Here is a 13,429-nt window from a genome sequence, read left to right on the forward strand (position 1 = left end):
TACAAGTTGCAGAGAGCCACTGAATGATGCCATTGACATAAAAGTGAATTCTATTAAGGCGGTGGAAAATGAGGTACACTTTAGGTATTTACTAGAAAGATCAAAAAAAACTTTGTGTTGTGTGACTGAAAATGCATTACAGATCCCAGTGGGCTGGCAAAAACTACATTAGCTACAAGGACATGAGAACAACTTGTAATTCATTCTGCTGAACCTTGAAACATCCTTGTATCTTTTAACTATTTTTCTATACACAAAGAAGAACAGGAATGGTGAGCAACAGAGTCAGCAATGAAAGCATTAAAAAGTCAACAAAAGAAATGTGGGTAACAATGCAGTGAGCAGTAACTGCAGGTGTTTGTGGGAGTTGTAGACAGGAGTTGTAGAGGTTTTGGTGACATGGGCTGTTTCTCTCAGATGCACCTGTGGTTTACTGCTTCCTGCAGCTGTAGGCGTACTCATACTTCACATCCCTCATCACTATGAACTATACCACCCTTACTTTTAAAAGTGCTCTTTAAAGCACCTCTTTTATTCATTTATCTATGGCCATCATTTCCAGATGTGAAAAGTGACTTTAAATGGACTCCAAAAAAACCACTGCTTATTTACTTCCCAGAGGATTTTTTCATGTTTTGTTTATTACTTTTAGACTTTAAATGGTTATCAAACTCTGATGTACAAGAACCGTGGATGTCTGTGATTTATACAAAGTTGCACTGCCCTTTTATGGTAAAGACGGCCAAGGATCCATACAAAAAATACAGTCATGTAATGTTAATTTTGGCCTGTTATGCCTGACTATATGACAATATAGCAGATTTTCTTGTTCACAATTACCAGTTTAGGTACAATGGCAGATGCAGTAATATCTGTTTTACAAGGATGTGTCAGTCTAGTCAAATGTCCACTATATCAGCCCATCCAGACTGTATAAAAATTTGTGAATCTACGTAACATCTCCTCTAAAGCAACCACAGCAAAATCAGTTCATCAACAGCTGTGTGAAGGTGTTTATACATCCCTCTAGTACCCAGATATTAAAAATAAACTTGTTAGCCTTGACTCAATGCAACTAAAAACTCTGCTTGTTAATGATCTTCATCTCCGCATCTAACACAATGTATTTAATAAATCTGACTTTAAAATAGATGCCCCAGCTCATATGTGTGCTCACTCTTAGCCCTTTACAGCCACCCCCTGAACCGCAGAAATCATGAAAATCACCAGCTGCTGAAATGAACCAGAGAGGTTTTATAAGAAATTAAAATCTAAAATGAAATCTAACCCTGGTTTAAGTTAGACTGAACATACATGGCATTTTCCGGTTGTTGAGAAGAGCTGGCTGAAACAATGAGTGAAAGGGAACAACATTGCTTTTAATGTAACGTGAAGAGACTGCAGTGATCTCACAATACTTAAACTCCCATGTTATCTGAATCATCTGTTTCATCTCCTCTCTTCTTAGTCAGCAAGTCAGCAAGAGTCTGGACCGATTCCAATTTCATTAAAACAGTCAAGTGTTCCATATGATAGAACTATGTGTCATAGCGTAGAGAGATTAATGTAGATTTTGAAAAATTACTGAGGGAATCCACTGATCCATTTGGGAGAGTTATTTAAATCGTGCTTAGTGCACATGAAGCTCACCAATTCATCTTGAGTGAGACAGACACCCCTAGCTGTCATGAAAAGAGCTTATCACTCCCTCTGGTGGCAAGTAGCAGTAAAAGACAAGATAGAATGCCTTGCTTAAGCAAGCAGTGATTTTCATTGCACTAATACAACATCTATGTCTCACAATTGCATTGAAGCAAATTTCAAGAGCTATGAGACAAACAGTGGCAATTGTGAGACCACTAATTCAAGGCATGCAGGGCTTCACGTCAAAGAATGGATCAGTAGCAAGGGGCAGAGATAATAAGCTTCTGAACATTGAATACACGGATCCATTCATAAAGGATTAATCTTGCAAGAAGAGTAGAATGATTAGGATTAGTCTTTACCAAAAAAAAAAAAAGTTATGGACTTTACCCCCATAAACAACCAGTCATTTACAGTCATGATTTTAGACCCCAAACAGAACAAAACCTCAAGACTTTGGATGTTCTCCCTAAGAAAACAAACATAGCTGAAAAAAAAACTCTTTGTTATTGCTTATATTAAATTCAAGAAAATGTCTGAAGAGTGTTTTGACTTTTTCAGTGGGTTGCTGCCTTAAGGGGTATTCAGGTAAATATCTGGGTAGAGAAAACAGTGAAGAAATGCACTAATTATCATATTTTGGATTCAGCTCCACTGAAGGATCTTTTGCACCCTTCAGAGTGGATTGTGAGGAGGAGGCCAAGCACACTTGTCAAAATTGCTTTTAACGTTCCTAATCATTGTGTATTCACACTTTAGCCAATCGGAAGCTAAACTGATGAGTCTCATGCCCTTCAGTGCTGCACTTGTGGTGTTGCAGCTGCTGGCGGGGACACACAAATTACTGGTTCAGGGTGTCTAATAATGGCACAGCAGTTGTTTCCATCATGTTCTCAAACATTTCAGAAGCTAAAATGTTTCAGACAAGTAACATGGACACCGCGTCACCCTTGATTTAATAACCAAGCTGAATGTATGATTGGAGAGAACCTTCCTGTTGGCAATACTATAACAACAGAGAAATGGCTATTTACAATTCAGTATTTAAATACATTATATTTACATTTTGTTATTTGGCAGTTTCTTTCAACAAAACAAAAACAAAACAACAAACACAACCTGCATTTTAAGTGGCATGAAAAATATAACATACAGGGAACTATTGACCACATGTCAATATGCTTCATCCCCTTGCAATAACTAATTACTAACTGTAATAACTAATGCATGCATCACTCAAAGCCAAAACAGCCACTGTTTAACTAAAAAATACTTCCTTCTTGCCTGAGGCTGTTCTTCAATATTTTGCAACACATTTCAACACGTCAGTTTGAGCACATTTTCGAACGTGTTGAAATGTTTGATATTCAAGTGTATTAAAAATATCAAATATAAATATAAAATGCAGTACAAAAACAGATTGATGATATACAGGCTAATTCAGTTCCCGGAAGATAGAGGGCGCCTCATGAACATGACGCTGCAAACATGGATACAGTTTATGGCTCCACGACATTTGTGGAAGCTATAACCAAAGTCCGGTTCTCCATTCAGTTCGCTTGTTAGTTGTAAAGCAAGATCGAATTTCAAAAATCGATTTATGTAATCTGGATTATGTTGCCCGTGTTAACTTCACTATGAAAAAGGTTTCTGAATCCATGTTTCATGGCAAAAGGAATTTTTAAAAACAACGATGAAAATGACAATAACTGCAACAAAATATATTTAGTTGTCGACTTTATCATCCCCAAACAATCATGTCCTTGTACGTGTTTGAAATACGCTGTGGTGTTACTGCGCAAAAAATTGTGCAGATGTGCTGATCTACAAGCAACAGGGATGAAATATATTGGCTACAATCAAAGCAGCGAAGTATCACGTTGAAGTTCAGATCAGTGAATCTGCGCAGACTTTTGTATCGCCATACTAATGACGACATTGACACTGCGCATGCTCAGTTTGAGTCAAGCGTAAATCTATATAAACCCATGAAACGGCCTGTCCCTTTCCACCTTCAGCCATTTTAGCCATGTTGGGAGCAGTGGGACGCTGCTGCACCGGGGCTCTGCAGGCTCTGAAGCCTGGAGTCAACCCCCTGAAAGCATTCAGTGCAGCCCCAGCTGCTCTTTATTCACGTAAGTTAAGCAGCACAGCTGATAAAATATTTTCTAGGTGTACTTTTTCGCTTTAGGATAAAATCAACTCGGTTGTTTGCAAAGGATTGGGAGAATGAAATGGCTGCATGCCGCTGACAACTTCAGAACAGGCCTGATTTAAGTTTAGTGGAAAGATCAAGATTTTGCTTGCAATGATATTTTAAGCATTGTCGATGGGATAATCTTGCATGTGTATTTAAGAATCGTATCCAGTCCTGTTCGCAAGCACGGTTAGTTGTAAAGACACTGATGACCTTTATTTGTCATGAGAGAGCGCTAGCTCGCTGGCTGTGCGGAGTAGGCCACGATTAGAGGAGCTTAGCAAAGTCACAGTTGTCATTGAAAGACTGCAAAGTGCCCTTGCTGGTTCATCTTACTTGTCTGTATTTTTCACAGTTCGTAAACATTGCTGTATATAATGCATATTTGCATGTCCAATGCAGAAGTTTGCATTGACTGTCAATGTGACAACGAACGTTCGCTAACTAGCTTATTAACGAAGGTTAGCCTCACCAAAATGGTCATGGTTAGAGGGTTCTTTGCAATGGCAGTGGGATATTTTGCCACTCATTCAATAGAAACGCATCGCAGTGGATTGACCTAACGTTAATACAATTCCATTTCGCTGTGGCTCATTTTAGGCCTTTAGATTGTTTATGTATCTACGTAGTAAACTAACCCAGCTATCCGACTTAACCAACTAACAGACTAAACGATAGTGTTGTCTTTCACGTCAATCGTTAGGAGTAGGAGTAACTGTCGTGTTAACAGTGAACTTGTAACCTAGATTGGTGTTTTGAAGGATGGTGTCGCAGGGTACACCATTTTTAGGGTTGATTTAGGAGCGGACAACACAGCAAGCTACTGATGTTTTCTCTGTCGTCTTTATTTTATTTCATTTTCGATGCCCAGCAAATTGGACAGATGGCTGCATCTCAAATACCTATAGCTAAAAACAACAAAAGTAACTAAGATGATCTGGGAATTTGAAACTCATTTAATTTAAATTGCGAGTTAGCGATGTTGAAGACAAGATTATGAAACGATTGCCAGTTTGATTGTAGTTATTCAGATTGGGTATGAAAGTCATACTTAACCTTCTCAGGCAGGAACTATGCCGCAGCCGCTGCTCCTTCCGCCAAGGCTGCGACAGCCACCGGCCGCATTGTAGCAGTCATCGGTGCCGTTGTGGACGTCCAGTTCGACGAGGGTCTGCCCCCTATCCTCAATGCGCTGGAAGTCGCAGGCCGCGAGACCAGGCTGGTGCTGGAGGTTGCACAGCATCTTGGTAAGGGTCTTCCCCGTGACCTTCTGTCCAGTTTAGGTTTGGAATGTTAGACTGCATCTTTGTAACTGTTGGATACAAAAGTCATGACAAGCCCCTGACAGCTGGTGTGTTATCTCCTTAGGTGAGAACACCGTCCGTACAATTGCCATGGATGGTACGGAGGGTCTGGTGCGCGGGCAGCAGGTCCTGGACACTGGGGCCCCCATCCGTATTCCAGTGGGCCCAGAGACCTTGGGAAGAATCATGAACGTCATTGGGGAGCCCATTGATGAGAGGGGACCAATCACCACCAAACAGTGAGTGTGTTGCCACACATGCTACATAGATATGCTGTTAGAATTCGCTGTACAGTTGAAGGCATATAGTTAGTTAATGGACAAGATGTTCCAAACCCATTGCTCTGAATCCAGTGGGCTTCCTCGTGGCTACCTAATGAGAACTCCAGAAAAGGGTTGTAGTTGTTGAGGCTCTGAGCTTATGGTGGACTAAAGACCTGTTTTATGTTGAGCTCTCATGTGAGTGCTTGTGTACATGTACAAAGTAGCCATGTGAACTGTGTGTATATGCTTAAGTCCAGAAATGTGAATGGAGAAACGTCAGGTTGTGAAATCATGCAGCTTTCCATTTAGGTCTTTGTCATGTAATGCTGCTTGTAATGCTCATTCTGATCCCGTAGTGTAGGTGTTGCATGAATCTTTATGTGAAAGTTTATTTTTCCCTCCTTCTGCAGGACCGCTCCCATCCATGCTGAGGCCCCAGAGTTCACAGACATGAGCGTGGAGCAGGAGATCCTGGTAACTGGCATCAAGGTGGTCGACCTGCTTGCCCCCTATGCCAAGGGCGGCAAGATCGGTAAGTGCAATAGTAACCTGCGGTTGTAACTTTCTGCTTTTTGGGAAATAGGCAGCACCAGGTTAATTATCTGTGTGGTCCAAGTACATTTTTATTTTTAAAACGGTAAATTGAATATTGGCCAAGATCGCAGCAGTCAGGATTTAGCAGTGGTATATCATGAGTGGATTGTTGTGCAGGTCTCTTTGGTGGTGCTGGTGTGGGCAAGACTGTGCTTATCATGGAGCTGATCAACAATGTGGCCAAGGCCCATGGTGGCTACTCCGTGTTTGCTGGAGTGGGAGAGCGCACCCGTGAAGGAAATGACTTGTACCATGAAATGATTGAGTCCGGTGTAATCAACCTGAAGGACACCACCTCCAAGGTAGCTCCATGTCTCTGCCTGCTTTAATTTTTTCATCAGCTACTACAAGTATTGGTTAACAAAGCCTCTAGGAACAGATTATTTACAATTTAGGTACATGAGGCATTTATACACACACATTCTTTAAATGTAGTTATTTGCTTAATCTCCAGAGATCACAGGAAGCATTTAAAAATGATGCGCTGGCTTTGTAATCGTAAACAAATGATTTGCATTACCAACCAGAGAAGAGGTTTGCCTTTTCATTAGATAACGTGTTCAGTCACCTAATGCAACTGCCCAGTCTAGGGAAAAGGTGAACTTAAATTAAATCTGCAGTATAATAAAATGCACAGTTAACACTGAATACCATGTTAAGCAGAAAAAGTGAAGACTAGTCTAGCATCATTTATCATGTACAGAGTGAGACATTACCATTTACAGGGCCAGCTCTAAATGTGTATGTACAAATACATATTCAGTATACAACTGTGGCTTTAGGTGACCTTATAGAAAGCATTTACAATGTGGTCCTATACCTGTTTTCCCCCCTTACCCCCCTTAGGTATGTACAAATACATATTCAGTATACAACTGTGGCTTTAGGTGACCTTATAGAAAGCATTTACAATGTGGTCCTATACCTGTTTTCCCCCCTTACCCCCCTTAGGTATGTACAAATACATATTCAGTATACAACTGTGGCTTTAGGTGACCTTATAGAAAGCATTTACAATGTGGTCCTATACCTATTTTCCCCCCTTACCCCCCTTAGGTTATGGTGACCTGTTGTGATACATTGCTAACCCTTTTGTCCCTGTTATAGGTGGCACTGGTGTACGGTCAGATGAATGAGCCCCCTGGTGCCCGCGCCAGAGTCGCTCTGACTGGTCTCACTGTTGCCGAATACTTCCGTGATCAGGAAGGACAGGATGTGCTGCTCTTTATCGACAACATCTTCAGGTTCACCCAGGCTGGATCAGAGGTCAGCAGCGCAGTATACCAAGATGATATTTAAAAGGATATCTTTTTGATACGTTTTAGAATAATTTGCAGTGGGGTCCCCTCAGCCCAGGAACTCCTCCCATGGGGTTCCTGCAAAATGGCCCTGAATGGAGATGAAGGCTGGGTTTAGATGTGTTTATTAATTTGAAAGGGACAAATAATTTAACTTTGACATATAGTAACACAGTAAAGAATTGGGTCCCCAATACGTAAACTACTTTTGCTGGGCGCTTTCCAGCCCCTCTACACCCCCCCCCCATCACTACCCATTTGTCATTACCCACAGCATTCAAAGAAGCCTGTGAAATGATTTTCAAGTGTGAGTTATTCTGAATTAATGTGTTTCTAATTTATGAAAACTTTGTTTCAGTTCTTAACTAAAGGGATTTGGAGTGACTTACTCTAAAGAGGATAACCCACAACCTCACAATTTCCCCTCTTAGGTGTCTGCTCTGCTGGGTCGTATCCCCTCTGCTGTGGGTTACCAGCCCACCCTGGCCACTGACATGGGGACCATGCAGGAGAGAATCACCACCACCAAGAAGGGCTCCATCACCTCTGTGCAGGTGAGCAGGCCTGAGCTTGACACAGCACGTAGTGCTCCTTGCCATCTCTGGCATGTGGGGGATGACGCACTGTCTTTGTGTTGAAGGCCATCTACGTGCCCGCTGATGACTTGACTGACCCTGCTCCTGCCACCACCTTCGCCCACTTGGACGCCACCACTGTGCTTTCTCGTGCTATTGCTGAGCTGGGCATCTACCCTGCTGTGGACCCCCTGGACTCCACCTCCCGTATCATGGACCCCAACATCGTCGGAGCTGAGCACTACGATGTCGCCCGTGGTGTGCAGAAGATTCTCCAGGTAAGAGGGACCTGTGGTCCCACTGTTGCAGGCTTGATTAAAGTTTTGTATGGGTGGATTTGCGAAGGATCTATGCAGCATTAAAACTTGGTATGCTTTACTTCAAACTTCCTGCATCACCGGCTGTTTTGGTGGAGCACTGTCTCACTCAGCTTGTCATTTGGTGACATTGAGCTTTGAAGCATTTTACGATGAGCATCGCTACAAAGTTAACTTCATCTCATGCCTGGATTTAAACCTTTCTTGTAGGATTACAAATCCCTCCAGGACATCATTGCTATCCTGGGTATGGATGAGTTGTCTGAAGAAGACAAGCTGACTGTGGCTCGAGCCCGTAAGATCCAGCGTTTCCTCTCCCAGCCCTTCCAGGTGGCTGAGGTCTTCACTGGTCACTTGGGCAAACTCGTACCCCTCAAAGATACCATCAAAGGATTCAAGGCCATTCTGGCAGGTATGAAACCATTTTTTAACTGTTACGGTCATGTCTAGCTAGGTGATTCAATTCTGGGAGCAGTAATTAACTACATGTAATATGTTGATATAGCTGAAGAAAAATAATTTTGAATCTTCCAGGTGAGTACGACGCCTTGCCTGAACAGGCTTTCTACATGGTTGGCCCCATTGAAGAAGTAGTCCAGAAGGCAGAGAAACTGGCAGAAGAGCATTCGTAATTGACTTGAGGTGAACAGGTGGAGAGGTGTTGAGAGGAGCACTTGGTTTGTAAGACTTAATTCAAAACTGTATCTGTTTTGTCATCCTTAAGGTTCTATTTAATGTTCCCACTCAGAAGAGATGATGAAATAAAAATCTGTCTTGTCATAATGTGTTGTCTTTTTTTCCCCCACTACTATTTTGAGAAATTGACCCAGTGCACAGAGCACCTGATAGGCAGGGTTATGAATCTGGCATCTTGCATGCAATCTAAATGGAATTGCTCTTGGTTGCCTTGTAGAAAGCAGAAGTTCATCAGTGTCTTATTTTGCTGTTGGGGCTGAGGCTTAGATTTTGCTTTGCTAATAATTGCTTTCTTTAAAAGAAACCTTATATTACAGCAAAGGTTACTTTATTACAAACACTTGTAGTATGCATGATTTCTTACACTGATGGATGGAGGAGAGGATGACATGGTGGCATTAACCAATCATGTGACGTAGTTTGGCATTTAACTCCTTTTCCTTCTCAAGAAGACCACTGCTGTGTTTTTTATAGGCCTCAAAATCCTAAAAAACAATGGACATGATTGAGCATATGAAGTTGACACATGTGGTGGCCCATTTCACCTTAAGTGGCTCAAGCCAGATTAAAAAAAAAAAAAAAAAAAAAAGCAAGGTCATTGGTTAGCTTTCAGCTGTAAACATTAATGTCTCTCGCACGTCAACACACCTTCTTGAGCTTATTGCATGTTTGTTCAGACTCTTCAAGAGCATGCTGGAGGTCTCTCACTTTCAAATCGGTATTCACCGCAGACGCTTCCTTTTCAAACCTTGAAGACAAAAAGAGTGACGCAGTTTCTTGGTGCCTTTCACATATTGCGGATGGGTTACAAAAGGACCTTTTCCTTACCTCTCCTCTGCTGCTGCTCTTGCATCTTCAGCCTCCTGTCTCATGCTCTCAAGTATCTTGATTTCCTCCTCTTTGTCCTACAAGATGTTAAGAAGCCTCAAAACAGGCATTACAAAGTATGACATGCCCAAGATTTTGGTAACTGCTATGGTCTAAAAAATTGGATTAAAAGGCTATTAAACCAAACTCAGACTACCCACTCTCCACCCTCAAAAACTAAGCATATGCAGACGGATATGAGTCCATAGCAAGGCAGAATATTTGGATACCTGTATTACTTTTTCCTTTTGCAATGACAGATCCAGGAGCTCATCCTTCTCCTTTGCCAACGCCTCTAGTTTCCCTTGCAGTTGGACCTCTTTTGATGCATCCTTTTCTCGTGTTTGTCTGAGCTGCATGTCCAGTTCTGATGCAGAAAGATTGGGGGGAGTCAAGTGTCTTAAAATGACATACCATGCACATTCCAAAATCTTGTTTGGTATGAGTTTCTACTCAAGTCATTTGAATTGCTTTGTTGCTATAAAGTCTTTGACTTTTTGACTTTTATATTGAGTCATTCTCTTCAAATACTCACCAGTATACATATCCACAGCATCCTTAAGCTGTTTCTGTGTGATGTGCAATTCATCTTGTAAAGATGCTTCCTTACTTTGGTGTAGACTCATAAGTTCTTTGAGTTTCGTCTGGAACCCGGTTGTTTTTTCCCTGTGTCAAGAAAAATGAAATTTAGCTACATCAACTTTAAATATGATTTAATGATGTTGCTATCCAAGAAGTTATCAACTTTTAAAATAGAGGACGATCATCTGCTCACTGATATTCTAGCTCTAAATTTTTGTGTTGCTCAGCGAGATCTTTCAGTTCCTGGGTCAGCTGCAAAATAATCGCCTCCTTCTCCTGCAGTTCTTTGCAGAAAAGATTTTCGTTCTCTTCGCGGAGCCGTTCGTTCTCTTCCGTCAGTTGAGCGTTCTGTAGTTTGAACTCGTCCTTGAAGTTGATTAACTCCTGGTGGTTGGCGGCCAGCTCCATAAATCTCTGTTCGAGCAGGGAGGACCTCTTCCTCTCGTTTTCCAGCTCGTTCTGCACGTCCTGTCTAAGGTTCTCCAGCTCTGCGTTGATCCGCTCGAGAGCTTGACATCGGAGAACCATCTCGTCTGCCCTCTGCTTCAAGATGCAGATCAAGCTCGACTGCTCATCTATCCTGGACCGCAGCATCGCTGCCTCTGTTTTGTCCGTGTCCTCATCCTGGGAAAGACCCCGGAGCTTTTCCAAAGCAAGGTGGACATCGTCCATGTCCTGTGGGGAAAATGTGATCAGGATGCATGAGAAAATATATTTCACCTCAGCTGCGTTTACGTTCTGTTCTCCTGGTAAAGAACATGAAGCTAAATCCACTGGGTACACGCAACTTAATTGGCGAGTAATGATACCTCAAACTTCTGTCAGTAACTAATAGCTAATGCATTGTTCTTATTAACAGCGGGTTGACAAGATAATCTACAAAGGTATGCAAAGCATTAAAATTAGATAAACGAAGCCTCTAGCATGCAACCAAGAAAAAGGTCCAGCGTCTGTTCAAACTGCTCACACCGCCACTAGCAAGGAGAAAAAAAAAGAGCGTCGAACAGAAATCATTGCAAAAGACAAAAGGTAGCCAGCTAGCTAGCGGGGCTACCAAAGGGCGTGGACGATCTGTTACAGAATGTAGCTAGCTGTCTAGTGAGCTCGCTAGCTAATATGTAATATCTAACCTGTTTAGTGTCTGTTATCATCTTTTTGAGGTCTCTTGGGGTCCTCTGTGGTGAAGCCATGTTGACCTCTTCCACAGTCTTGGAGAGATCTATAGTTAGCTACTGACAAACGAATGCCCAAATCACTATTGTTCACTACTCCGTTGGTAGTGACGCCTCGTTCGCAGTGCAGGTTCCAGCGCAAAGTTGTTGCTGTTGCTAATAGTAACAGTCATACGGCGGCTTTATTGGGACAATCTATAAAATTGGACAGCTACCGTGCCCTATTTCGCAATTAATCTGATTCACTTTCTTTCTCAATTCCATATTTCGTCACCTCCTTATTTAGCAAGCTTATAATTATCTAAGAAATAAAATCAGCGAATTAGAACGCTACATTCAGACTGTAAAACTTGCCACGCACTGTCCAATTGTAGCTATGAATTATCTTTATTTGCTATCTTTTTCATACAGTAAGCCTATTTGATGTCAATGGCCATTGTTATGGTAAACAAGTCTATTATACATTCTTGTGGCTGTCTCGACATGTTCACAGACCTCAGATTTAAGACTGCATTTTGATTTCCACTCTACACCATTAGGTGGGGCTGCAGCGCTTCTGATGTAGGTTGCGAGAGCACGCATTAAAATATGGTGCGTGTGTTTGTGTGAGGAAGATATCAATGTTGTTCATATACATTTTAACGCTTTTAAACAGTCAAAGGGAAAGACATCCTATCCTAATTTTATTTTAAATGATGATGTTATTTTAAAGTTATATTTTGCATAAACGCGATTTATATGACAGGCTACGGTTATAACTGCAGTTAATAACTGACGAAGTCCGAAGTCTATTTCACTTTGAATTTAGCTGAGATCAGCTCTTCTACTGAAATCCACTGACCTTGGCTAAAAAGTTTAAAAGGCCTGGTTTGGAGGGCTCTTATTAACGAAGGCCTTTAGCATATAGCCTAGGCTACTATAATTGGGTTCACAGTTCGGAGACGTTAATGTGTGTAATTGTATGTACATAGTAATTTACATGCCTGTTTTTATTTTCAAAATGTTGGTATTGGGGAAGACGCAAAGACAAATATCTTTTGTTCCTGTCATTCCACATGGAGAATCACTACGTAGCTAAGGGAGGAATATGAGTTTGATTTTCAGTTCTGTCACAAATTCGGTTTCATTTGGACTATTTTTCGCTTAGCCTATTTATCCTAAGTAAACGCATTTGTGTTTAAGTACTGTATTGCATGTTCTCTATTCATTCTGCCCCGGTCAATTTTATTTTCCCATCCCAACTGAAATATATCGATGACACGAGTATGAATAGGCTAGGCCTACTATCATTAATGACTAATAACATATTGCGTCCCGCGCCTTTCTGGAATGTACCCTCCCTACATAGCCTATGTCAACCTGATTCATCAAAACCCAAACGTTTATTTTTCGTCTTATTTTTAATTTTAGGCCATAACATCGTTTGCATAGGACGTCTGTAGATAAGCCTATAAATCCGCTTGCTCTAACTAAATAAGTCATGCAAGCTGGCAAAGTTTGTGGACGATAATCAATAAGCCTACATCCTTATAAAGGACAACCAAAAAACAAGTAGCCTACACATATTTATAACATAAGTCAAATTGTTGGGTGTTTGAGTAATTGCAGTAGGCTAAATACTGCTGAATGCTGTTGTTTCATTCTGGCCTAACGCGTTGATAGGCTCATGCTGAATTTAACCTCCATTTAGATGAGTCTTGACCCCGGTGCAGTCCCGTACCAACACACCAAGGCAACCCTGAAGCTGAATAATAAGGTTGAGACCCCATTTTCTGCAGCCAACTCCAAACTGTGACCTACAGATCGAGTGCGGCAGTAATGCACTCTGCCAAAGCATAGCCAGTGATTACATGGGGTTTCAAGTTTAAAAACGGAGGTCTCAGAAAACAAAGCTTTAATTAATTCAGCTCTTCGCTTTCC

The 13,429-nt window shown here is 41.5% G+C and overlaps 2 protein-coding genes across 2 annotated transcripts; one reads left to right on the forward strand and one right to left on the reverse strand.

Annotated features, from left to right (window-relative positions):
• Positions 1-3,620: 3,620 nt before the first annotated feature.
• On the forward strand, positions 3,621-8,975 carry LOC118789125 (ATP synthase subunit beta, mitochondrial-like). Its single transcript, XM_036545448.1, has 10 exons — positions 3,621-3,779; positions 4,906-5,088; positions 5,210-5,384; positions 5,819-5,940; positions 6,120-6,304; positions 7,110-7,268; positions 7,732-7,854; positions 7,941-8,153; positions 8,403-8,604; positions 8,727-8,975. The coding sequence occupies exons 1-10, from the start codon at positions 3,674-3,676 to the stop codon at positions 8,822-8,824; spliced, it is 1,566 nt and encodes a 521-aa protein (XP_036401341.1). The 5' UTR covers positions 3,621-3,673; the 3' UTR covers positions 8,825-8,975.
• zgc:172182 (coiled-coil domain-containing protein 89) lies at positions 7,344-11,626 on the reverse strand. The gene is made up of 7 exons (XM_036545449.1): positions 11,468-11,626; positions 10,531-11,012; positions 10,291-10,421; positions 9,986-10,122; positions 9,717-9,793; positions 9,537-9,636; positions 7,344-7,391 (listed from the first exon to the last, which is right to left on the reverse strand). The coding sequence occupies exons 1-7, from the start codon at positions 11,525-11,527 to the stop codon at positions 7,350-7,352; spliced, it is 1,029 nt and encodes a 342-aa protein (XP_036401342.1). The 5' UTR covers positions 11,528-11,626; the 3' UTR covers positions 7,344-7,349.
• Between the last annotated feature and the right edge of the window lie 1,803 nt (positions 11,627-13,429).

Source organism: Megalops cyprinoides, chromosome 14 (genome assembly GCF_013368585.1).
Source record: "Megalops cyprinoides isolate fMegCyp1 chromosome 14, fMegCyp1.pri, whole genome shotgun sequence".
NCBI classification, from domain to species: Eukaryota; Metazoa; Chordata; class Actinopteri; order Elopiformes; family Megalopidae; genus Megalops; species Megalops cyprinoides.